Source organism: Balaenoptera ricei, chromosome 5 (assembly GCF_028023285.1).
Source record: "Balaenoptera ricei isolate mBalRic1 chromosome 5, mBalRic1.hap2, whole genome shotgun sequence".
Taxonomy (NCBI): Eukaryota; Metazoa; Chordata; class Mammalia; order Artiodactyla; family Balaenopteridae; genus Balaenoptera; species Balaenoptera ricei.
In genome coordinates this window covers 67,263,787-67,289,407 of record NC_082643.1, presented here as the reverse complement: position 1 = coordinate 67,289,407, position 25,621 = coordinate 67,263,787, and the positions used below count along the sequence as shown (strand labels likewise).

The 25,621-nt window shown below is 36.3% G+C and overlaps 1 protein-coding gene across 1 annotated transcript in view; it reads right to left on the bottom strand.

Moving 5' to 3' along the window:
* Positions 1 to 1,092: 1,092 nt before the first annotated feature.
* PDCL2 (phosducin like 2) overlaps positions 1,093 to 25,621 on the bottom strand; it is a 42,071-nt gene continuing 17,542 nt past the window's right edge. Inside the window, exons 4-6 of the mRNA XM_059924097.1 lie at positions 14,399 to 14,542; positions 5,048 to 5,256; positions 1,093 to 1,250 (exon numbers count right to left, since the gene is read on the bottom strand). Coding sequence (XP_059780080.1) covers positions 1,093 to 1,250; positions 5,048 to 5,256; positions 14,399 to 14,542 — 511 coding nt within the window. The remainder of the gene's footprint in view (positions 1,251 to 5,047; positions 5,257 to 14,398; positions 14,543 to 25,621) is intronic.

The following is a 25,621-nucleotide window of genomic DNA, read 5'->3' as shown; positions in this document are numbered from 1 at the left end:
ATTACCTTACTCAATCTGTATTTAACTTTCCTCTACTTCATCATTCTCTGCAGCCTCTGTGATCCCAACTCACCCCCAAGAACAGCAAAGAGCCTTTTCTGATTCCGTGTTAAACTGCCTCAATTCTCACCAATTTATTTTTGTAATCTAATCATTTAAAGTCTAGATTCTCTCACAGACATCAGTGAATATCCATAATCAGAATGATGGGTCATCAATACAAAAATAGTAGAAGAATAAAATCTGTTATTGAACTATTATTACATGCTGGATTTAACACCATTTTCTCTAAAAGTGGTGTTAATTATTAAGCCAAGATAAAACATCCTGCAGGTCTTCTTCAGTGTCCTCGTATTACATATTTTCTCATGATGAATTCTTCTGTGATTACTATTAAAACATAGGTAAGCCTCACAATATATTTTCTCACTTCTCCTCATGATTTAGAAACTTACATTGTATGACTTACAATGTCATACAGTTCTAATGATTCTGTAGCCTAACTGTGAGTGAGTATACTTAGTAAGTCAATATTTTCTAACTTAATAATAGAACAACTATTAAAAACTACAATAATGAGTGGAGAAGTTTCTTGTGTACTTTTCAGAATCTTTAAATTGCATTTTTTCTATTGATTGGTTAATTTTTTTAATAGGTAAGAGATTCCAAAGAAAAGTCGTATGGTCATAAATTTAAGTATTTTCATTCAAAGCCCCTAAATAATAGACTTTAATATTGATTGAAGTAAATTAAATGAAATTTCATGGTTCTCTTTCATCATTTTTACCCATAGGCCTCTTTGGAAGTAAGCAGGCAACACAGAGGACTTGTAATATTTTTGTTTTTGTCCAATAAGGACCCGAAAAAGGATAAATCACAAAAAAATATTTAGGGTTCAGTACAAATTCTAGTTTTGTTGGAGGCAATGAATATTCTAAAATACCTGAAAGTTTTATAATGACATATAAGCTATAATTCTAATACAAAAAAGAAAAGAAATTTATTTATGAATTTTCTGATCTTTGATTATAAAGGCAGTGGCAAATAAAATATTCCATATATAAACACTTTAAAGCTATTTATTAAATATTTCTATTTGGTATCATCATTATCACTGTTTGAACTATTAGTGTCATCATAAATAGAAGTGTTTCTAATTGAAGATACCATCACATCTACAATGACTTTTTTGGGGTTTTCTTCCAAATCAGTCTGTATTGCTCCAACTTCTGCTAGCTTCCATTCAAGTTCTGCAATAAATAATCCATCAATAAATCAGATAAAAATCTTGGAACATCTATATGAAACAGAAGTTGACTCTAATAAAATTAATGTGGAAATGATGATGTATTTAGAACTAGATTACAATGAAAGTACTACAACATCAAGATACACATTGGATACAGAAAAGTTATACTTAAAGGGAGAAATTATGGTTAAAATGTTTATTTTAAAATGACTGAAAATAGTGCTTTGAAAGTACAAATCAAGAAGTTAGGGAAGGGCTTCCCTGGTGGCACAGTGGTTGAGAGTCTGCCTGCCGATGCAGGGGACGCAGGTTCAAGCCCTAGTCTGGGAAGATCCCACATGCCGCGGAGCAACTGGGCCCGTGAGCCACGGCTGCTGAGCATGCGCATCTGGAGCCTGTGCCCTGCAACGGGAGGGGCCGCGATAGTGAAAGGGCCGTGCACCGTGATGAAGAGTGGCCTCCGCACCGCTTGCCACAACTAGAGAAAGCCCTCGCACAGAAACGAAGACCCAACACAGCCAAAAATAAATAAATAAATAAACTGGAGTGCTATCAAAATAAATAAATAAATAAAAATAAAAAATAAAAAAAAGAAGTTAGGGAAAAAACCAAAGTAAACCCAAAGAAAGCAGAATGAGGCATATAATGAAGAAAAGACTTTAGCAAAAGTAGAAAAACAAGATCAGTAGAGGTGACCAACAAAATCAAAAGTTGATTCTTTGAAGAGACTAATAGACACACCTTGGGCCAAAATGATCACAAGTAAAGGAAAGAAACCAAATAATATAAAGATTTTACATGGGGCATAACCAAGATAAAGATTTTAAAGCCATGAGACTACTATGAGAAAAAAAGTATGCCAATACATTTGAAAATTTTAGTGGGAAAATTTCAACAAAAATGTGAATTACAAAAACATATTCAAGAGAGAAACTGAAAAGAATTGAACTGATAACCAAAATCCCCCAACCCTGCAAATTCCTTATTTGTTAAATTTATTCCTAATCACTGTATAAATGAACAGACCATTTGTGAGGAAAATTACAAAATACACTTATGAGGAAAATTACAAAATATATTACATTATGAAAAGTAATACAATTGACTCTTGAACAACACAGGTTTGAACTGCAGGGGTTCACTTATACGTGGATTTTTTTCAGTAAATGTATATTATAGTACTACATGATCCATGGTTGGTTGAATCCACAGATGCAGAACTGCAAATATACAGGGCCAACTGTAAAGTTATGTGTGGATTTTCGACTGCATGGGGTCAGTGCTCCTAACCCCTGTGTTGTTCAAGGGCCAACTGTAAATATATTATATTTATGAGGAAAATTACCAAAAAATGAAAGAAGACCAAAATAAGTGACATGCTATATCTTATTCATGGATAGGAACATTCACTATTATTAGGATATCAAGTCTCCAACAATTAATCTATAAATATAATTCTAATAACTAACCAACAGTATTTCTCACAGAACTTGACTAATTCCAACATTTATATTAAATTTTGAAAAAGTCTTGCCCTACTAGAGACAACTAGATTGTTAGAAAGGTACAGTAATTAACACAGTGCTGTATTGATTCAGGGATAGAAAAACAGACCAGTGGAACATAGTAGAAATTTCAGAAACAGATTGAAGCATTTTTTTTAATCCTGAAAAATGACACTGGAAATAGTAAAAGCCAGTGGGGGAAAAACACATCACATACATTAGGATGGTTACTATTTTAAAAAACAAAACAACATAACAGGTGTTGGTGTGGATGCAGAGAAATTACAGCTCCTGTGTACTGTTGGTGGGAGTGCAATATGGTGCAGCCCCTATGGAAAACAGTATGCTGTCGCTCAGAAAACTAAAGTAGAATTATCATATGATCTAGCAACTCTACTTCTGAGTATACACTCAAAAGAACTGAAAACAGGGGCTAGAACAGGTTATTTGCACGTCCATGTTCATAGCAGCATTATTCACAACAGCCAAAGATAGAAGCAACAAATCTTTCCATCAACACATTAATGGGTAAACAAAATGTGCTATAAAAACATACAGTGGAATATTATTCAGGCTTAAAGCCTTAAAAAGGAAGGAAATGCTGACCCATGCTACAACATGGATGAACCTTGAGGACATTATGCCAAGTGAAATGAGCCAGTCACAAAAGGACAAACACTGTATGATTCATTTATACGAGGTACTGAGAGGAGTCAAATTCAGAGGTAGAAACCAGAATGGTGGTTGCCAGGGGCTGGAGGGAGCAGAGAATAGGGAGTTACTGTTTAAAGATGTAGAGTTGCACTTATGCAAGATGCAAAGAGTTCTAGAGATGGATAATGGTGATGATAGCAGCACAACAGTGAAAATATATCAATACTTAATGTCACTTAAAGATATACTTAAAAATGATTAAATAAAATAACATTATTTATAAATTAAGTCCCAGGTATGTAATGTATACCACAATAACTACAGTTAATAATACCGTATTGTATATTTTTAAATGGTTAAAATGGTAAATTTCATGTTATGTGTATTTTACAATTAAAAAATTTTTTTCAAATATAACAATTTTAAAAAGCATGGACCAGATAACACGCTATTCATGATAGTGATTGCTTAGTGAGGCAGGGAGGGGAACAGGATTAGGAATGGAAATACAGGCAACCTCAACAATATCTGTACTGTTTTTTCAATAATAAACAAATAGCTGAAGCAAACATGAACAAATGTTCACATTTGTTATTTTTGGTAATGATTACATGAATATTTACTATATTATTGTCTGTATTCTTACGTAGTTTTTAAATTTAGAGGATAAGGTACAAGCTGAAAAAACAAGGTAGTAAAACAAAGAGGGGCCTTAGAGACTGGGAGAAGGAAAATTCTGGAACAATCAAAATACTGGAGGTCTTAGTAAGGCCAAAAGCAGTTTTAGGGGAATGAGAGAGTGAAAGAAAGAACTGTTAAAAATAGATATTCACAATGGCTTTAATACGATTGTCTGAGAGAAAGATTTTAATAATACAGGATTAAAGCAGTTCCAAGAAATGACTAACTGAAGAATATGGTCTTAGAACTAGGTTAGAAAGTAAACATTATTAAAAAAGGTAAAAATATAAAGTCCTGTGCTGTGTACTATCAAAAAGAAAATAGTAATAGGCATAGTCCTTGTACCTGTTAGGGAGACAAAACTCAAAGGGAATTGGTTAACCAACAAAATCTGACAGTATGTAGGTAAGTGGAAAATAAGTTGTACAGAGAATATATGCTATAGAAATTCAGTAGAGAAGATGAAAACAGATTATAAATTGGTCCAGAATCACATAATGGAATAAATGGTAACCTAGGAGACCCACGAAGGAATAGGGTTTGGATGGAAGAAAAAAGTAGGGTAGGGTATTTGGGGTACAGGGAAAGAGTATGAAACAAAGTATAAAGCCATAAATGAGTTAAGTGCGTCTGGGGTAGTGGTTGAAGACCAGCCTGGCTGGAGCAGCAACTAGGAAGCACTGAGAAGTATAATTGTATAGACGGGCTGAAAGTTTCAAGCATATGATTCTGAATTTTTAACTTATTTGAAACAAGGAACCATTAAGGATTTAAGCAAATGCATGTTATGATAGTATTACTGTAGGAAAATTAATCTGGAGGCATCTAAGAAGAAAGAGAAGTAAGAGGAAATAAGAAATAAGAGGAAAAACCTTATGTTTTATGAAAATAAACTTTCATGATATATGTTAATTTATAGAAGTTTTTTTACAAATGAATTTAAAAGTAACATCATTACCTTCCAGCTTGAGATTTATCCCTCCACATTCTATAATTCCAATGAATTTGCCTTCTATCTGACCATTTTTATAAACAAAAATTGTTGGTAAACAATTGTCATGGTAGTGTTGAATACAGCTATTCACAATGGCTTTAACAAATTTAGTTTCAGGAAACTTTCTTGCTAGGAGACTAAGATGCTGGTTAACCAACGAACACATTGGGATGCTAAAAAGAGAAACAGTACACACAACGTCGTTAAAAAACAAGATTACTCATCTCAATCTAATAAAATAAGTGAAACATCTCCATGACAAAAATATATCTTTAGATATTCTTTTAATATAAGAGCATATCAATTGCTATCCTCTATTTTTACCTTTAGTAATGATGAACTATAGAGTTCTCTGATTTTTATTAAAAAATATTTATTTATTTATTTGCCTGCACTGGGTCTTAGTTGTGGCACACAGGATCTTCGTTGCAGCATGGGAGATCTTTTAGTTGCGGCATGCAGTTTCTTTAGTTGTGTCTTGTGGGATATTTAGTTGCATCTTGTGGGAGCTTTAGTTGCACCTTGTGGAATCTTTAGTTGCATCTTGTGGAATCTTTAGTTGCATCTTGTGGGATATTTAGTTGCATCTTGTGAGAGCTTTAGTTGCACCTTGTGGAATCTTTAGTTGCATCTTGTGGAATCTTTAGTTGCATCTTGTGGGATCTAGTTCCCTGACCAGGGATTGAACCCAGGTCCCCTGCATTGGGAGCATGGAGCCTTAGCTACTGGACCACCAGGGAAGTCCCAAGTTCTCTGATTTTTATCACAAACACCGTTATAGCCTGGGAATGAAGCTTGCTAACACAGGAGTTTGCTGCCTAACTGAAGCTAACCACATCTGACTTAGCATCAATTTAATCGAGCCAGTTCCTAGTTTATAGCACATGGCGGCGGCGGGGGGGGGGGGCAGTGGGGGGTTGGAGAAAGAAAGAAAAAAGAAAAGAAAAAAACAGGACATATCTAGGGACTCCTTAGCAGCTCTGAATTGAAACAAGGGGATCCCAACTCTTCATCAAGGGTTTATTTCCACATGAGATCATCACATCTGAAGTTCTTATTTCCACATGAGATCATCACATCTGAAGTTCTTATTTCAAGCTTCCTTGAATTCCTTTTCTCTAACAAACTTCATCCATCCTTCTCTTTGACATGCCATATCCTGTTCCCCATCATCCAGAACTATTCTTTATCAGAAATTTAAAATTGATTGGAAATGTAACCAAAACCTACAATTCTTCCTGCTCTATCACTTAACTCTCATCACACTCACACTTTAATTAGTCCCTTTTCTCTCAGTCTATCACTCACTCACAGATTTATCAAATTCTTTCAAAGCTAATGCTCTGCTTTATCCCACACTCTTTCCATTTCCTATGGGGCCTTTATTTGTTATTCTGCTTCCCTCTCTTCCTGTTTTCTTAACCTTTCCTTCTCCACTTTACATAAACATATTCAAATTACTAAATTTTTTAAAAAGTCCCTTCTCACTCTCCCTCTAATAAACTACTCTCTCTCCTTCTGGTCACAGCCTAGATGAAAAAGATAAAAACAAATCTCTATGTTCTGTTCACTTCCTTTGTTAAAGGGATAACACTCTCTATTAATTTCCTTTTTACTCCTTTGACTTCCTTCTTCTGTCTATACCTCAAATGTAGATATTCCTTGTAATTATGTCCTAGACCCTTTTCTAATTCTAGACACATTCACTGGGCAGTCTTATCCATTCTGATATCAACAGCTGATGAACTTCATCTCCCCTCCTCCCTCAACCAAAAAAAAAAAAAAAATCTGATCTTTATCAGTATTTTCTTTAAAAAAAAAAAAACACTGAATTTGATACATGTATTTCTCCTTTGTATGCATTTTCTCATCATTCATATAGAGCATATTTGAAACAACAGCATAGAGGAAAGAAATATTTGTGTGAACTGATGTTAATTTGGGAAAAGTTCTTTAAACAGACAAAATTAGTACTTTTTTCTCTTGTACTACACTTTATATGTCCTTTCAAAATATATATATATATAATGTTTAATTGGCCTCTTGTACTATACCATAAAAGCATCTTATTCCCCTTTGTATTCTCAGCTCCTAAAACCTGTCACACCTATACTTGAAGTCGAAGCTCTCTTAACTGAGTGGCTCATGCCAGGGCATACTGCATGCCCCAGACAGGTGGTAACCCTTCTGGACTTTTGTCTGTTTTTTCCCTCTACACCTATTTATGCCCATTGCACATTTTATTATAATTAACAAATAAATAAAAATGGGACAACAAAAATCATTGTAGTTCTTAAGAAAATCGAATGCATGCTTTGGAAAAACTTGATAAAGCTGAACCACTAAGAAAAAAATTGCAGTTTAGTTCATTGTAGGCCAGACAAACATAAATGATAGAGGAAGAATAAGGACTTCTGCACTCAAATTGCTTCGCATGTACTTTTGAGTTCTTGCTCCATTTTTAAACAAACCCTGAAAACTGAAATCAATGGTAATGCGCTAGGTCTTATCAATATTTGGGGGAAGACTTGTATATTTTTTAATTTGGCTTTTCTTTACCAGTTTCTGGCTTTTATCCTCAATATATTTTGCTAAACTTGTTTCACAAATTAAAAAAAAAAAAATCTCAACAAAGTGGGTATAGAGGGAACGTATCTCAACATAATAAAGGCCATATATGACAAGCCCACAGCTTATGTCATACTCAACAGTGAAAAGTTGAAAGCCTTTCCTCAAGATGAGGAAAAAGACAAGAATGCCCACTCTTACCACTTTTATTCAACATAATATTGTAAGTCCTAGCCAGAGCAATTAGGCAAGATACATAAATAAATAAATAAATGGCATCCAAATAGGAAAGGGAGAAGTAAAATTGTCACTATTTGCAGATGACATGATATTATATGTAGAAAACCCTGAAGACTCCATCAAAAAAAAAAAACTGAACAAAAGAATTCAGTAAAGTTGCAAGATAAAAAAAATCAATCCACAAAAACCAGCTGTGTTTCTATACACTAATAATGAACTATCAGAAGGAGAAATAAAGAAAACAATCCCATTTATAATTGCATCAGAAAGAATAAAATACCCAGGAATAAACTTACCCGAGGATGTGAAAGACCTGCATATTGAAAATTACAAGACATTAATGAAAGAAATTGAAAAAGAAACAAACATGAAAGATACTTTGTGCTCATGGATTGGAAATTATTTTTGTTAAAGTGTTCACAGTACCCAAAGCAATCTACAGATTCGATGCAATCCTTATCAAAATGCCAATGGAATTCTTCACAGAAAGAGAACAAATAATCCTAAAATTTGTATAGAATCACAAAAAACCCAAATAGCCAAAGCAATCTTGAGAAAGAAGAACAAAGCTGGAGGCATCTTGCTTCCTGATTTCAAACTGTATTATAAAGGTATAGTAATTAAAATGTTATGGCATTGGCATAAAAATAGACACAAAGATCAGTGGAACAGCATAGGGAGCCCAGAAATAAACCCACACCTTATATGGTTAATTTATGACAAAGAAGGCAAGAATATACAATGGGGAAAGGACAGTCTCTTCAATAAATGGTGTTGGGGGCTTCCCTGGTGGCGCAGTGGTTGAGAGCCTGCCTGCCAATGCAGGGGACACGGGTTCGTGCCCTGGTCTGGGAAGATCCCACATGCCGCGGAGCAATTGGGCCCGTGAGCCGCAATTACTGAGCCTGCGCGTCTGGAGCCTGTGCTCCGCAACAAGAGAGGCCATGATAGTGATAGGCCCGCGCACCGCGATGAAGAGTGGCGCCCCCTTGCCACAACTAGAGAAAGCCCTCGCACAGAAACGAAGACCAAACACAGCCATAAATAAATAAAAAAATAAATTAAAAAAAAAAAGACCTAGGCCTAGAACTGCCAATTCATTATTAAAAAAAATAATAAATAAATAAATAAATAAATGGTGTTGGGAAAACTGGACAGCCACATGCAGAAAAATGAAACTTGATCCCTATCTTACACCATACACAAAAATTAACTCAAAATGGATTAAAGGCTTGAATGTAAGATCTGAAACCACAGAACTCCTAGAAGAGAACATAAGCAATGACAGAGGTCTTGGTAATGATTTTTTGAATCTGACACCAAAAGCAAGAGCAATGAAAGCAAAAGTAAATGAGACTACATTATACTGAAAAGCTTCTGCACACCAAAAGAAACTATCAATAAAATGAAAGGCAACCTACTGAATGGGAGAAAATATTTGCAAATCATATGTCTGATAAGGAGCTAATATCAAAATATATAAAGAACTCATATAACTCAATAGCAAAAAAACAATCTGATTTAAAAATGGGCAGAAGATCTGAATACACATTTTTCCAAAGAAGACATACAGACGGCCAACAGGAACATGAAAATATACTCAACATTATTAATCATCAGGGAAATGCAAATCAAAACCACAGTGAGATATCACCTCACACCTATTAAAATGGCTATTATCAAAAAGACAGGAAATAACATGTTGGCAAGGATATGGAGAAAAGAGAATTCTTGTGCACTGTTGCTGGGAATGTAAATTGGTACAGCCACTATGGAAAACAGTATAGAGGTTCCTCAAAAAATTAAAAATAGAACTACCATATGATCTAGCAATTCTACCTTTGGTTATTTATCTGGAGAAAAAAAACACTAACTCGAGAAGATACATGCACCCCCATATTCATTGCAGCATTATTTACAATAGCCAAGATATGGAAACAACCTAGATGTCCATCAATGGATGAATGGACAAAGAAACTGTGGTATATATACAATGGAATATTATTCAGCCATAAAAAAGAACAAAAATTTGCCTTTTGGGACAACATGAATGTACCTAAAGGGTATTACGATAAGTGAAATAAGTTAGACAGAGAAAAGCAAATGCCATATGATCTCTCTTATATGTGGAATCTAGAAAGAAAGAAAAAAAAAGCTCCTAGATACAGAGCACAGATTGGTGGCTGCCAGAGGTGGGGGAAATGTATAAAGCGGGACCAAAGGTAAAAAAGTCAAAGCAGGAAATCACACAAAAATAATTTTAACTTAAATATTTTATTTTCATCTGACATATATAAACATACATTAATTTAGTAATCTTTGATATTGGCTCATGAGCTGCTCATCTATAGCTTTTCTCATCTAAACTATACCATAATACATTGTACCATAATACATCTGTATTTTCTCAGTGCACTCAGCCCAAAAAATCTCCATTTCCTCTACAATATCTAATAAGTAATCAAGTTATATTGATTCTACCTCCTAATCTTATACCTAACCTCTCCTCTCTTTCTCTACTGCTTTCCTCCTTTCCTGTCTCATCTGAACAACATCAGATTGCCCTAAGTGGTCTCTGTGTTTCCAGTCATGGTTCCCCAAACCCATCCTAGACCCTACTGACAAAGCTGGCTCAGCAGGAAAATCTCATCATGTAACAAATGCCCTTCCCTCGATTGTAAAATCCTCCAGTGGCTCCTCACTGCCTTCAGGATAAAGTCTGGGCTCCTCAGTGTAGCTTTCAAGCTTCTCTGTGGTCTGGCTCCTGCCCATCTCTCCAGCATTATTGTCTGCCTGCCACCATATTACTCAAGGTCCTCTAAAGCAAGATGACCCCTCTTATTTCTGTACCTTTGTTCAAGCTGCATACCCCATCGGAAATACCCCATTCAGTCTGTCTACTTCCTCCAACTCTGTAAACTCGGGGAATCTTTTCTTAATTTTTGAGGCCAAGACCAAGAATTATTTCACAGAAAGTGCTGTACTTCCACCCTCCAAGAGTAGAACTTACTACTCCCTCTTCAGTGCCTTTACTCTACTCTGTATAGAATTCAATCATAGCACCTAAAAGACATTATTATTACATCTAATTGTCTCCCTCTACTGAAATTTCTTTAATGGGAGAGATAGATGCCTTACATGTCTTTGCACCTCCAGCATCTACAAAATCCTCAGAAATCAGCTTAACGCTAAGTGATGTTATATATCAATTTATGTAACAAGAAGCTAAGAGAAAAACAAATTAAATGCATTATATGTTTAATTTACATTTCAGAATATATGTATACATATATATCCTGATAAGTATAACCTGCTACAAATCTAGATACTGCTTTATTTTAGTGGATAGCATACTAAAGGTCATATTAGAAAAACACGTACAGCCTAACTTAAATCAGTTTTCCACACAAAGCAATGACATAAATACTTTATAAGTTTCAGTTTCCCTCAAATAGGTGAAATGAACCCACAAATATCTAATTTAGAAGAATTTTATGATTACTATCACAATGAGAGCTGAGTCGGTGGTATGACCCACTTATGGGGTGAGTGGTGTTAATGGCAGAAGGCAGGTGGGCATTGGTGGTGGCAGTGAAAAGTACGGAACTAGGAGAGTATGGCACAATAGACCGCAGTGCAGGGAGAAAGTGGCTACTTAAAGGCAGTTCTGACAGCAAGCGGTAGGGAAAAGACTTGGTGTTGGGGTTCAAGGGCCAGAATTGAACCCCAGAAGAACTGTAAAAACTAAGGGAGACCTCTGACATCCAAAAACAAGTTAAGGGCCTTGTTTATGATATTTGAGGCTCAAAATATACAGTTGGGTACAGGAATAATGTAGAAGCCCCAGATTAGAACTTGGACACAGGCATAAGATTGAATAAAATCGAAAACAAGGCTGACTTGAAATTAAGCCACTAGGTTCACTGGCCCAGAGTGAACTAGATCCCTTTAAGGTACCCTAAGCAGGCTGAGCCTATAAACTTAATGGCAAAGAGACATTAAAATTACAGAACTTAGGAATCTAGTTAAAAAACAAACTCTTACCCTCCTGTAAAATTTTTAGAAGGCAGCTAGAAACACAAATTTATCAGTTATACTTTACAATATTAAAAAGTTATTAAAAACTAGACTTTTCTAAAGAACATGTAACATAAATAATTGTTTTCTGTTTTATAACTTTGATTATAGATTAATTTTCTTAATTTTGTACCAACACATTAATACATTTTCTTAATGTCAAGAAAACTAATTTTATTTTTTCTGGCTGTGCTGGGTCTTAGTTGCGGCACACGGGATCTTTGTTGCGGCACGCGGGATCTTTGTTGTGGCGTGTGGAATCTTTTAGTTGCAGCATGCGAACTCTTAGTTGCAGCATGTGGGATCTAGTTCCCTGACCAGGGATCGAACCCGGGCCCACTGCATTGGGAGTGTGGAGTCTTAGCCACTGGACCACCAGGGAAGTCCCAAAGCACGTATTTTATGTAACTATCTTAGATTGCCCCCCAGGAACCTTCTGAGAAGGTCATAAATACTTAAAATATTATGAAAACAGATTCTTACTCTTTGAGTCCATCAAAGCATAACAGTTTGAAACAGCCTAGATGAGACTAAAACACATTCAACCTCTTTTATGAATTTTTGAAAATTATTGGTCAAAACTAGTTATTTATCTAGAAATAACCATTAAATTTTATACTATGGTATGAGCATTCAAAACCAACATCTATTCTGCTAATCAGAATGGGTCTCAGAAAAGACATTCAGTGAATCACTTCAGCATATAACATTTATCACACACAGATCCCAGTATTATAAATGTCAGTGTTTCTCATACCTATTTATGAAGAATGAAAATCAGCAGCATTTACACATTGGTTTTACCATATAAGTGGTATAGGTAAAATGGGAATTGATTCTTTCTAAGGCTTTAAACTACTCAAAAATTCATTACCAATCTCTTTAGTTACAATAAAAGTAATGTCTTCTTTTATGGGGCATGGTGTGCTATTAAAGTTTGAGAAACTGGTGAGTTGGTAAACAGCAGGGTTCTAATTTGCCTAAGTTGCTCTGTTCAGAATTTCTCTGAGGATCTGAAGAGAGAAGAAATTTTTTATACAGAGAATGAGATGAGGACATGAGGGCTACTGTCATGACCTCTGTTCCTGTTTGGCTTGGAGCCCAGGCAGAGGGGCTGGGACCAAAAGCTAGAGGGGCTGTTTCCATGAGAGATGTGTGAAACTATGGGAGCTGGCAGCTCCTCTGGCCGGGAGTTAGGGAAAAGTCCACTCTTCCTGGTAACTGTTACAGCAGGCTGGTGAGGCCTGGGGACATGTGGGTTATACTTAATACAACTAGGCACTCTAAAATTATCTGTTTTGGGGGAATAAGGGAATGCAAGGGAATTATTCAGTTAAAAGAGACTTAAGAGCGGAATTCCCTAGCGGTCCAGGGGTTAGGACTCAGTGCTTTCTCTGCCGTGGCCCCAATATCTGGTCATGGAGCTAAGATCCTGCAAGCCATGTGGCTTGGCCAAAAAAAAAAAAGAGAGACTTAAGAGACCTGATATATCCAAATGCACTGCATGATCCTTGATTGGACCCTTGTTCAAAAATATATGTATTTATGAAAGAGATTTTGAAGTCAGTTGGAGAAATTTGAGTAAGGACTGCCTGGGTATTAGGTGAGAAAATGGTTATATAGAAAAATGCCCTTATATTTTGAAGATGCATGCTGAGGTACTTCAGAGTAAAGCATCGTGTAATTTATTTTGAAATGGTACTACAAATACACACACATACACATATAAACAAAATGATACAAATATGGCAAAATGTTCATTGTTGAATATACCTGTCTGGTATTTAGGGTGCTCATTTTATCATTCTTTTTACTTTTCTGTATGTTTGAAATTTTCTATAAGTTTTTTTAATTAACTGTCAAAGAGTACTTATTTTTCTAAGAAGTATGACAAGTTCTTTAAATTAGACATGAAAATATATTAAAATACCTAATTTAATCCCTGAAGCCAATGACTCTACACATATATTTTTCTTTATTTATTTTTGGCTGTGTTGGGTCCTTGTTGCTGCGCGCGGGCTTTCTCTAGTTGTGGCACGTGGGCTTCTCATTGCGGTGGCTTCTCTTGTTGTGGAGCACGGGCTCTAGGCACGCGGGCTTCAGTAGTTGTGGCACGCAGGCTCAGTAGTTGTGGCTCACAGGCTCTAGAGCGCAGCCTCAGTAGTTGTGGCGCACGGGCTTAGTTGCTCTGCGGCATGTGGGATCTTCCCGGACCAGGGCTCGAACCCATGTCCCCTGCATTGGCAGGCAGATTCTTAACCACTGCGCCACCAGGGAAGTCCATATTTTTCTTTTTTTAACTGAAGTATGGTTGATTTACTTTATTTTTCTTGATTAATCTTTGTTATATGTTTTATAAAACATTAAAACCAGAAATACGTATACTAAAAATTAGTATATTAGCCTTTTGCAAAAAGCTATGGTAATTACCTTGATCTGTATAGGTGAATTATAACCCACACATCCTTTTCTGCATTTGTGACTTCATTCACATACTGATTTCCAGAAATTTCTCTTAATTCCCCAAATTTTTGTTTTTTCTTAAGAGCTTTCCATTCCTGTAACCGCTTTTCTCTAGTTAAAAAAAAGAAATTAAATTACATAAGAATATTGTTATATTCTTAAGGCCATTCCCATATACAGTAATAATTTAGAGCAATGAATGTAATGCTAGTACATATCAAACACTTTAAAGAATAACTATTAACGGCTTTACAATGCCAGTTTCTCTTTTTATATGGGCATTTGCTTTATCATGGGTATTGTAAAATGTAAGAAATTAGCTATTGACTTTATTTTTGTTTAAGACTAAGTCAATCATAGCTATAGAGAGTTTATTTAGACATTGGGCCAACAAATGCTCATATACAGCTTAAATAAATAAAGGGAGAGTATACATAATAACTAACATTTATTGAGGGCTTACTATGTTGCTAGGTGCTGTTTTAAGTGCGTTAACTAATTTAATCCTTGCAAAAACTTTATGAAGTTAGTACTATTACTATCCCCATTGACATGCTCTTAACTATCATGCTAAGCTGACTTTCAGTTCAAAGCCTTTGTGAATAGATGCAATTAATTGTTATAAATGTATTGCAGGTAGAGAGGTGGTAGAGAAAGAGTGATTATGATATGGACTCTAAGGTCAGACTGAACTGGGTCTAAGTGCCAGCTCCCACTTACTAGTAGCGTGGACTTGGGCAAGTTATTTAATCTTTCCAAGCTTCAGTTTCCCCCAATGTGAATAAAACTAAAATCTGCTCTCATGGGATTGTTCGGGATTAAGTGTAAACATATAAATTTCTTAGGGCAGCGTCTAGCACACCATGAGCCTTTCATAAAGGTTACCTAGTTATTCATCTATAGAGAACCTCAAAACTTTGTTAAACAAATCTCAAAATTTACATACTTTGATTTAGCTGTTGAATACTTGAGTTTATGAAGCAAATCCAAATGGTTCTGACATATCTGCAAGTATGTTAAAAGTTACTGACTGTGTATCTCTAAGTACCTGGAAGTACTTACTCCCCTTCCTTCTCTGGGTATTAACTGTATTTTCTTGTTTTCTGTACAGTAAGTCCTCTACATACGAACGAGTTCCATTCTGAGAGCACATTCATTAAATCCAATTCGTTTGTAAGTCCAACAAAGTTAGCCTAGGTATCCAACTAACACAATCGGTTATATAGTACTGTACAGTAAAAAGTTTATAATACTTTTCACACAAATAATACATAAAAAACAAACGCAAAAAATAAAACATTTTTGATCTTACAGTACAGTACCTTGAAAAGTACAGTAGTACAGTACAACAGCTGGCATACAGGGGCACTTTGGCATCTTTGAAAGTTCGCAACTTGAAGGTTTGTACGTAGGGGACTTACTATATTCAGCTCTGGCATCTGGGGTCTTCCTGATCCTAGAGAGACTGCCCCTCTCTGAGCTAGCTAATTCCCAAAGATAGCAAACACTCACCAGAAAGCACAGCAAACCAACCGATCCAGAGCCCAGTCCCTCAACTACCTCCTTTACTGGGCTGAGCCACTATCCCCCTGCCCAAATCATACCCTGAGCTTGGTACCACACAATTAGAGATAGGCACTACAGTCCAGAGCCTGCCCAATTTTTTCAAACTAGCCAGTCCTAAGTCTGCTTACCCTGCCTAGCTCGTCTTTCCCACAGAAACTACATAAAGCCTCATATCCATGTTAGCCTCTCCCTCCTCCTGCCTCTTGACCAACTGGTGCTTCCCTGTGTGGCCCTGCATTGTGGGGCATGCCCCCTACTCTTGAGACCTGTGAATAATAATGACAATTATCTCCTGATCTGTTGGCTTCACCATACCTGAATATATACAAAATCCTGGGTCTATTTTAAAACACTGTGTCCTTATTTCACATATTAGAAACATGTCCAGTAAGACCACTCACTTTATGTAACAAGTAATCCAAGCAAAATTAAGCCTAGAGGAGAATGTCAAGAATAGTAATCCAAGTCTAGGGCCCTCTCAGTTTTCAAACTGAAGGTCTTCAATTTTCCTTCTACTGGCCCAGATATTCAGAACTTACAGTCACTCCAGAGAGCTTCTGGGAGCCCTATTTTGTTTGCATTGAGTATTTGGCATCACTATCATTAACGTCCCTCAATTTGATCTCATTGGCTTAATATCTTTCAGAATTTTCAAAAAGTTTTTGTTCCAGTGATGGCACTATGCCCTACTTAATGGTGCAGCTATCAACGACTTTTCTTCTTCCTCCGCTCTTCCACCTTCTCCTCCTCATTTTTCTTTACTTTCAACAGAATTGGGCAGGGAAAGACATAAAAACCTGGGTTAGCTTTGCCATCAGGAAGTGACAGAGTGTTCAATGGCCTGCATTTTTCATCTAACAGTCATACCCCTTGTGATTCAGTCGCATAAACAGAAAGCCCTCTAGCTATTTTAAGCAGCAAGAAGCTTAATCGGAGGAATTAAGTGCTTTCCAAACTTAATGGAAAGGTGAAGGAGGAGGCTCCAGACTGGGCTACCAGGAAGACTCCCAGAACAACTTTGCAAAACTGGTCTGCCAAGGGGACAGCTTTCTCCGCTGCAGTCCAGACACTGGGGCACCTGGAACTAACGTTCCAATTGTGCCCTAGTATCCCCTACTCTGGCGATCAGAAAACCCCTGGAGCAGTTGTCTCTAGGAACCTATCTCCTTAGCAGAGACTGGGAGAAAATATTTGCAAAAGTCGTATCGGAACTGGACTGTTATTTGAAATATACACAACTCTAACAACTCCACAATAAGAAGACAACCTGATTTAAAAAATGGGCCAAAGGTCTTAACAGACACCTCACCAAAGAAGATAACACAGATGATAAATAAGCATATGAAAGGATGCTCCACATCTATGTCAACAGGAAAACAAAATTAAAACAATGAGAGGCCACTACACACCTATTAGAATGGCCAGTATCTGGAACACTCATAACACCAAATGCTGGAGAGGACTGGAGAAACAGGAGCTCTCGTTCATTGCTGATGGGAATGCAAAATGGTACAGCCACTTTGGAAGACAGTTTGGCCGTTTGTTTGTTTTTTTTTTTTACAAAACTAAACATACTCTTATCATTTGATCCAGCTATCAAGCTCCTTGATATTTACCCAGAGGTGTTGAAAACATGTCCACACAAAAACCTGCACACAGATGTTTACAGCAACTTTACTCATAATTGCCAGAAGTTGGGGACTTCCCTGGTGGCGCAGTGGTTAAAAATCTACCTGCCACTGCAGGGGGGACACGGGTTCGATCCCTGTTCTGGGAAGATCCCACATGCCACGGAGCAACTAAGCCCGTGCGCCACAGCTGCTGAGCCTGCGCTCTAGAGCCCGCAGGCCACAACTACTGAGCCCACAAGCCACAACTACTGAGCCCGCGTGCCATGACTACTGAAGCCCATGTGCCTAGAGCCCGTGCTCCACAAGAGAAGCCACTGCAATGAGAAGCCCACGCACCACGACGAAGAGTAGGCCCTACTCGCCGCAAATAGAGATAGCCCATGCACAGCAACAAAGACCAAATGCAGCCATAAATAAATAAATAAATAAATAAATAAATAATTGCCAAAAGTTGATAGCAACTAAGATGTCCTTCAGTAGGTGAATGGATAAATAAACTGTGGTATATCCAGATAACGAAGTATTATTCAGTGCTAAAAAGAAATGAGCTATCAAGCCATGGAAAGACACGAAGAAACCTTAAATGCATATTACTAAGTGAAAGAAGCCAATCTAAGAAGGCTACATACTATATGATCCCAACTATATGACAGTCTGGAAAAGGCAGAACAGTGGAGACAATACAAACATCAGGGGTTGGCAGGGGAGAGGAATGAATAGGCAGACCACAGAGGATTTTTAGGGCAGTGAAAATACTGTGAATGGTACCATAATGATGGATATATGTCGTCATACATTTGTCCAAACCCAAGAATGAACTGTAATGTACATTATGGACTTTGGGTGATTCTGATGTATCAGTGTAGGTTCATCAATTATAACAAATATATCACTCTGGTGGGGAATATTGACAATGGGGGAGGTTATGTATGTGTGGGGCAGGAGGTATATTAGAAATCTATACCTTCCATCAATTTTGCTGTGAACCTAAAACTGCTTTATAAAAAAGTCTTAAAGTTTGTTTTTTGTCATTGCTCTTTTGTTTTGGCTTTAAATGAGGAATTTGCTTTAAATCAGCACTATCAAGATTATTACAGAATTTTCTCTTCTTAAGAATAAGTAAAATTTTAAAAGGCTACAGGTTCCTTTTTCCTTAGATCCAAAGTGACAGCAGAGATCCTGAAATAATACTAGAATTTGGTGACCAGAATTAGAGTTGTACTTTTGATGTGGAACATGCAAGGGAAAGAACTTCTGTGTATAATATCTCTTTAATCTCTGTGGCAGAGACTGTTTGGGTGTTCATCAGTATAGCTTCCTCTTCCAGGACTCACAGGAAGACTATATTTGCCAGCATCCTTGGCAGTTAGATTAGGGCCATGAGACTGGATTACGTCCAATGGAACATGTGTGAAAATGATATGTACATTTCTATGACTTATCCCTGAAATGTCCCATCCCATCTTTCATACTGTTTTCCTGGTCCACAAGCCTGGATGTTAAGGATTCTGAGATGATGAAGCCCCTAATGAAATGTTCATTGCAGCACTATTTACATTAGCCAGGACATGGAAACAACCTAAATGTCCATCGACAGATGAATGGATAAGGAAGATGTGGTACATATATACAATGGAATATTACTCAGCCATAAAAAGGAACGAAATTGGGTCACTTGTAGAGATGTGGATGGACCTAGAGTCTGTCATATAGAGTGAAGTCAGAAAGAGAAAAATAAATATCGTATATTAACACATATATGTGGAATCTAGAAAAATGGTACAGATGAACTTATTGGCAGAGCAGGAATAGAGACGCAGACGTAGAGAATGGACTTGTGGACACAGTGGGGGAAGGGGATGGTGGGATGAATTGGGAGATTAGGTTTGACATAAATACACTACCACGTGTAAAATAAATAGCTAGTGGGAACCTGCGGTATAGCCCAGAGAGCTCAGCTCGGTGCTCTGTAATGACCTAGATGGGTGGGATGGGGTGGGGGGTAGGAGGGAGGTCCAAGAGGGAGGGGATATATGTATACATATAGCTGATTCTTTTCATTGTACAGCAGAAAGTAACATAACATTGTAAAGCAATTATACTCCAATTAAAAAAAAAAAAAAATAGAGCCCAGGTCCCTAGTCATCACCTGGAGAAGAGCTGCTCAGAAGAAGCTTGTAAAACATGCATCATCTGTGAGTGAGGAACTTTCCTGTGTGAAACCACTGAGATTTTGCACTTGTTTGTTACAGCAGCTAGCATTATCTTAATAAATTCTGCTGACGTGACTGTATCAATAGATTTGTGATTGTTGAACGATCCTTGCACTCCTTGAATAAACCCTAATTATTCACTATATATGATTATTTTAATACACTGTTTTATTTGCTAATATTGCATTTAAGATTTTTGCATCTATGTTTCAAAAGTCAGATTAATTTAAAGCAGTATTTATCAAGTTGAGGCATGTGGACATCCCACATGAGAATTACTTGGGAATGGCAGGTTCCACAGATGGGCATATTCCTGAGACTCAACCCAAAGTTACTGAATATTACCTCTTGGTACTGGACTCAGGAATGAGTACTTTTAACTTTATATTATGGATGGTTATTAACACTTACAGTAGTAAAGCGACCCCAGATGTATGTATCTTCCATCAATAATTTCTATGGCCAATTCTCTTTCATCTCAACCCCCACTAACTCCCCATTTCAAGGGCTATTTTGAAGCAAATATAAGACATCATGTCATTTCATCTGTAAATATTTCATCATATATCTCTAAAAGATGAGGATACTTTAAAATTTTTAATTCACATGGCATAATCATATATAAAACAATGGTAATTCCTTAATATATTCAGATATTGTTCAAATAATCCTATTTTCTCCATTTAAAATTTTTATTTAATTGTTATAAAATATCCATAACATAAAATTTACCATGTTAACCATTTTTAAGTGTACAGTTCAGTAGCATTAAGTTCTGGTCCCTTTTTTTTTTTTTTTGAATTTACTATTATTATTTTAAATTAATTTATTTAATTATTTTTGGCTGTGTTGGGTCTTCGTTTCTGTGCGAGGGCTTTCTCCAGCTGCGGCAAGCGGGGGCCACTCTTCACCGCGGTGCGCGGGCCTCTCACTATCGCGGCCTCTCTTGTTGCAGAGCACAGGCTCCAGACGCGCAGGCTCAGTAATTGTGGCTCATGGGCCCAGCCGCTGTGCGGCATGTGGGATCCTCCCAGACCAGGGCTCGAACCCGTGTCCCCTGCATTAGCAGGCAGACTCTCAACCACTGCGCCACCAGGGAAGCCCCATGGTCCCATTTTTAAAGTTTGTTTATTCAAATGGGAATCCAAATTAGATTTATAGAGTGGTTATTATATCTCTTAAATCTCATTTAATACACAGACTCTTTTCCATCTATATTTCCCCTAGAAATTTCTTTGTTGAAGGAAACTAGATTGCTTGTCCAAACTTTCCCACAGTCTGAATTTAGCTTATTATATTATCATGAAATCAATTCACACAAGAAATCAAAATTTTTAGTAGTAAAGCTAGGTGATTATTTTGACTAACCAACTTAAGATCCATGAGTCTATTATTTCCTGTCTGTACTAGCCTTATCTGATTGTGATAGTAAGATTATATTATCAATAAATGTAACAATGTCATATGCAATTTATTAGTAAGCTTTTCATCTTAATAAAAACATAGGGATTATCTGTGCCTTGAAAAGTAGAGGAAAAATGAGCTATACAATAAATTTTAGGAAGCAGGCTGTCTTCTTAATTATGCTTTTCTCTCTCTTATTGTATCAATTTTGGAAACTATTTTTTCATTTTAAAAATGATATATATGATCATGTATCAGATACTCTCCTGTGTCTGGCTTCTTTAATTCCATATAATGTTTTCAAATTTCACCAAAGTTTGTGTGTATCAGCAGTTTGCTTACTTTCTTACAGAGTAGTATTCCCTTTCATGAACACACTACAGTTTGTTTATTCATTCACCTTGTATTCATTTATCATATTGATGGACTTTTGGGTTGTTTCCAGTTTCTGGCTATTATGAATATTCATGTACAAGTCTTTGTATTGACATATACCTTCAATTCTCTCAAGTAAATATCCAGGAATTTAATTGATAGGTTATACGTTAAATGCATATATAACTTTAGAAGAAATTGCCAAACTATTTCCCTAAGTTATCATATGAGAATTCCAGTTCCTCTAAAATCTTTAGTTTTAAATTATAACATAATTCATATACAATAAAATTCAATGATTTAAAGTGTATAACTCAGTGATTTTTAAAATATTCACAAAGCTGTGCATCCATTACCACTATCTAGTTCCAGAATAGTTTTACTTACTAAAAGAAACCCCATATCCATTTGTAGTTATTCCCTATCCCCCCATCCCAGGCCCTGGAAATTAATAATCTGCTTTCTGTCTCTATAAATTTTCCTAATCTGAACATTTCATATAAGTAGAATCATATAAAATGTGACCTTTTGTCACTGGCTTCTTTCCTTAGCATAACATTTACAAGGTTCAGTCCTGTTGTAGCATGTACCAGTTCATCATTTCTTTACATGGCTGAATAATTTTCCATTGTATGAATACACCATATTTTGTATATCCACTCACCAGTTGATGGACAGTAAGTTTCTTTGTACTTTTTGGCTATTGTGAATGCTGCTATGAACATTCATGTACACGTTTTGTGTTTTCGATTCTCTTGGGTGTACATATCTAGGAGTGGAATTGCTGGATCATGGTAATTCTATGTTTAATATTTGAAGAAATTCCAGACTGCACCATTTTACATTCCCACCAGCAATGTATGGTGGTTCAAAATTCTCCACCTGTTCACCAACACTTTTGTTATTTTTCTGTCTTCTTTATTATAACCACCCTGGTGGGAGTGAAATGGAAACTCACTGTGGTTTTGATTTGCATTTCCTTAATAACTAATGATATTAAGCATCTTTTCATGTGCTTATTTTCCATTTGTACACCTTCTTTGGAGAAATGTCTATTCAAGTCCTTTGCATGTTTTTTAATTATTTGTTTTTTTGTTGTTGAGTTTTATGAGTTCTTTATATATTCTTGTTAGTAACCCCTTATCGTGTATCTAATTTGCAAATATTTTCTCCCATTCTGTGGGTTGTCTTTTCACTTTCTTGATAGTGTCCTTTGATGCACAAATATTTTAAATTTTGATGAAGTCAAATTTATCTATTTTTTCCTTTTTGTTGCCTTTTGTTATTTTTGGTGTCATCTGAGAAATCATTTCCAAATCCAATGTCATGGACATATTCCCCTGTGTTTTGTTTGAAGAGTTTTATAGTTTTAGTTCTTACATTTGGGTCTTTGATCCATTTTGAGTTAATCTTTATATATGATATGAGGTAGGAGTCCAACTTTATTCTTCTGCATGTGGATATCCAGTTTTCCTAGCACCATTGGTTGAAAAGATTGTCCTTTCCCCATTGAATGTTCTTGACACCTTGTTGAAAAATCATTTGATTATTTATGAGAGAGTTTCCTTCTGGTCTCTCTATTCTATTCCTCTGGTCTGTATGTCTATCCTTATGTCACTATAACACTGTTTTGATTACTGTTGCTTTGTAGTAAGCTTTGAAATCAGGAAGTATTGGTCTTCCAACATTGTTCTTTCTCAAGATTGCTTAGTTTCCAGGATCTGGATGTGTTTCTTTTTATTCATTCTGCCAATTTCTGCCTTTAATTTTAGATTACTTGGATTAATTTAAAATCCATTTACATTTAAAGTATGTAATATAAGTGCCTGACATTAAGCTTTTGATTACTGAGGCACCTATTTCAAAAGACATCCATCTTGAAAACTATACTGCCAGCTGTATGACACAACTACTAGCAAAACAACAAGATTAGGAATTAGGCTGCTCCCATCCATGAAAGTCTTTCTTTCAGAGAGCCCTGGGTAACCTAGATAACTGACCAATTGAGTGACCCCTCTTCTCCCTTCCTGTGCTCTAATTCCAGCTCTTATGCTCTAGATTAGCCAATAAAGAGTGAACCCGTGAAACCCAGATACCCCATCAATGGACTCTCATAAAGGCACAGACCCAGGTCCCACTCCCACCCCTCCACCAGACCTGGCTGAATGGCCCTCAGGCATGCTGTGTGTTCTTCAGGATTTCTGAGGAATAAATCTTGTTTCTCGAAGTTCTCTCAAAGTTTCTTGCTGAAGTGCATCCTACAATCATAATACAAACCACAGGAACTGGTCCAGTCACAGCTATGAGTAATCCAGGAGGTGAGTGCCTCAGGCATTCCTAGCCAATAGCCTCATTATCAATAGGCTGGGACTAACATAACAAATTACTGAAAAGGAAGGACTTACTTCTGCCATTTAGCTATTTTCTGTATTTTTATATCTTACATGCTTTTTGTTCCTCAATTCTTCCATCATTGTTTCTTTTTGTATTTTTGTATTGTGGTATACCCTTTTGATTTCCTTTCTCTTTCCTTTTCTGTATTCTTTTAGTTTTCTCTTAGTGATTACCTTAAGGATTAAAATTAATATCTTACAATAACCTACTGTGAATAATGCCAACTTAGCTTCAATAGCATACAAACACTCTGCTCTTATACATCTTCATCCCTCCCTCTTTATATTATTATTGTTACAGACTACATTGTTATATACTGTGTCCGTTAACATCGATTTATAATTATTGTTTTATAAACTTGCCTTTTAAATCATATAGAAAAAAGAGAGTTAAAAACCAAAAATACAGTAATATTGGCTTTTATATTTACCTATACAGTTACCTTTACCTATGATATTTATTCTTCGTATGGTTTTGAGTTACTGTCTAGTGCCCTTTAATTTCAGGCTGACAGACTCCTTTAGCTAATTTTTAGGGAAATTCTAGTACAGTAAGTCCCCTACATACGAACCTTCAAGTTGCAAACTTTAAAAGATGCGAACATGCATTTGTATGTCCAATCATGTAAGTTAGTTCATGTGTCTGGTGTACATTGTCACATGCGTGCATCCTCTACAAGTGGTTGAACTTTTGGTACTTTACTGTACAGTACTGTATACAGCACAGTAGTACAGTAGTACAGTATCTTTATTTCAAGCCCAGGATGTCAAGAAACAAGCGTAAAAGCAGCAGTGATGTAGCTGGTACTGCTAAGAAGTGCCAGCTGTTGTACTATACTACTGTACTTTCCAAGGTTAAGATTAAAAATGTTTTCTTTATTTTTTGTGTTTCTTTTTTATGTTTTATTTGTGTGAAAGGTTTATAAACCTATTACAGTACAGTACTATATAGCCAATTGTGTTAGTTGGGTACCTAGGCTACCTTTGTTGGACTTATGAACAAATTGGACTTACGAATGTGCTCTCAGAATGGAACTCGTTCATATGTAGGGGACTTGCTGTAGTAACAAACTCACTTAGATTTTATCTAGGAATGTCTTAATTTCTCCTTCATCCTTGCAGCATAGTTTTGCCAAATATGGAATTCTTGATTGACAAGTGTTTTTTTTTTTCTCTTGCAGCCTCTAAGATTACTGAGGAGAAATTGGCTGACAGTCTTTTTAAGGGATGTGTCTTTGTGTGGGTCTCTGAGTTTATCCTACTTGGAGTCCATTGAGCACCTTGGATTTGTAGATTTATGCCTTTTGTCAAATTTGGGGAGTTTTCAGCCATTATTTCTACAAATATGATTTGTGCCCCTTTCTTTCTCTTTTTCTTTGCTGGGACTCCCATACTATATATGCTAGTTCATCTAGTAGTGTACCACAAGGCCAGTTAGGCTCTGTTCACTCTTCTTTATTCTCAGACTCAATACTTTCAGTTGTCCTATCTTCAAATTTTCTCTATCTTCTGCTGGTTCATATCTGCTTTTGAAGCCCTTTAGTGTATATTTCAATTCAATTATTGTACTTTTTAGTTTCAGAATGTCTTTTTGGTTCCTTTTTATAA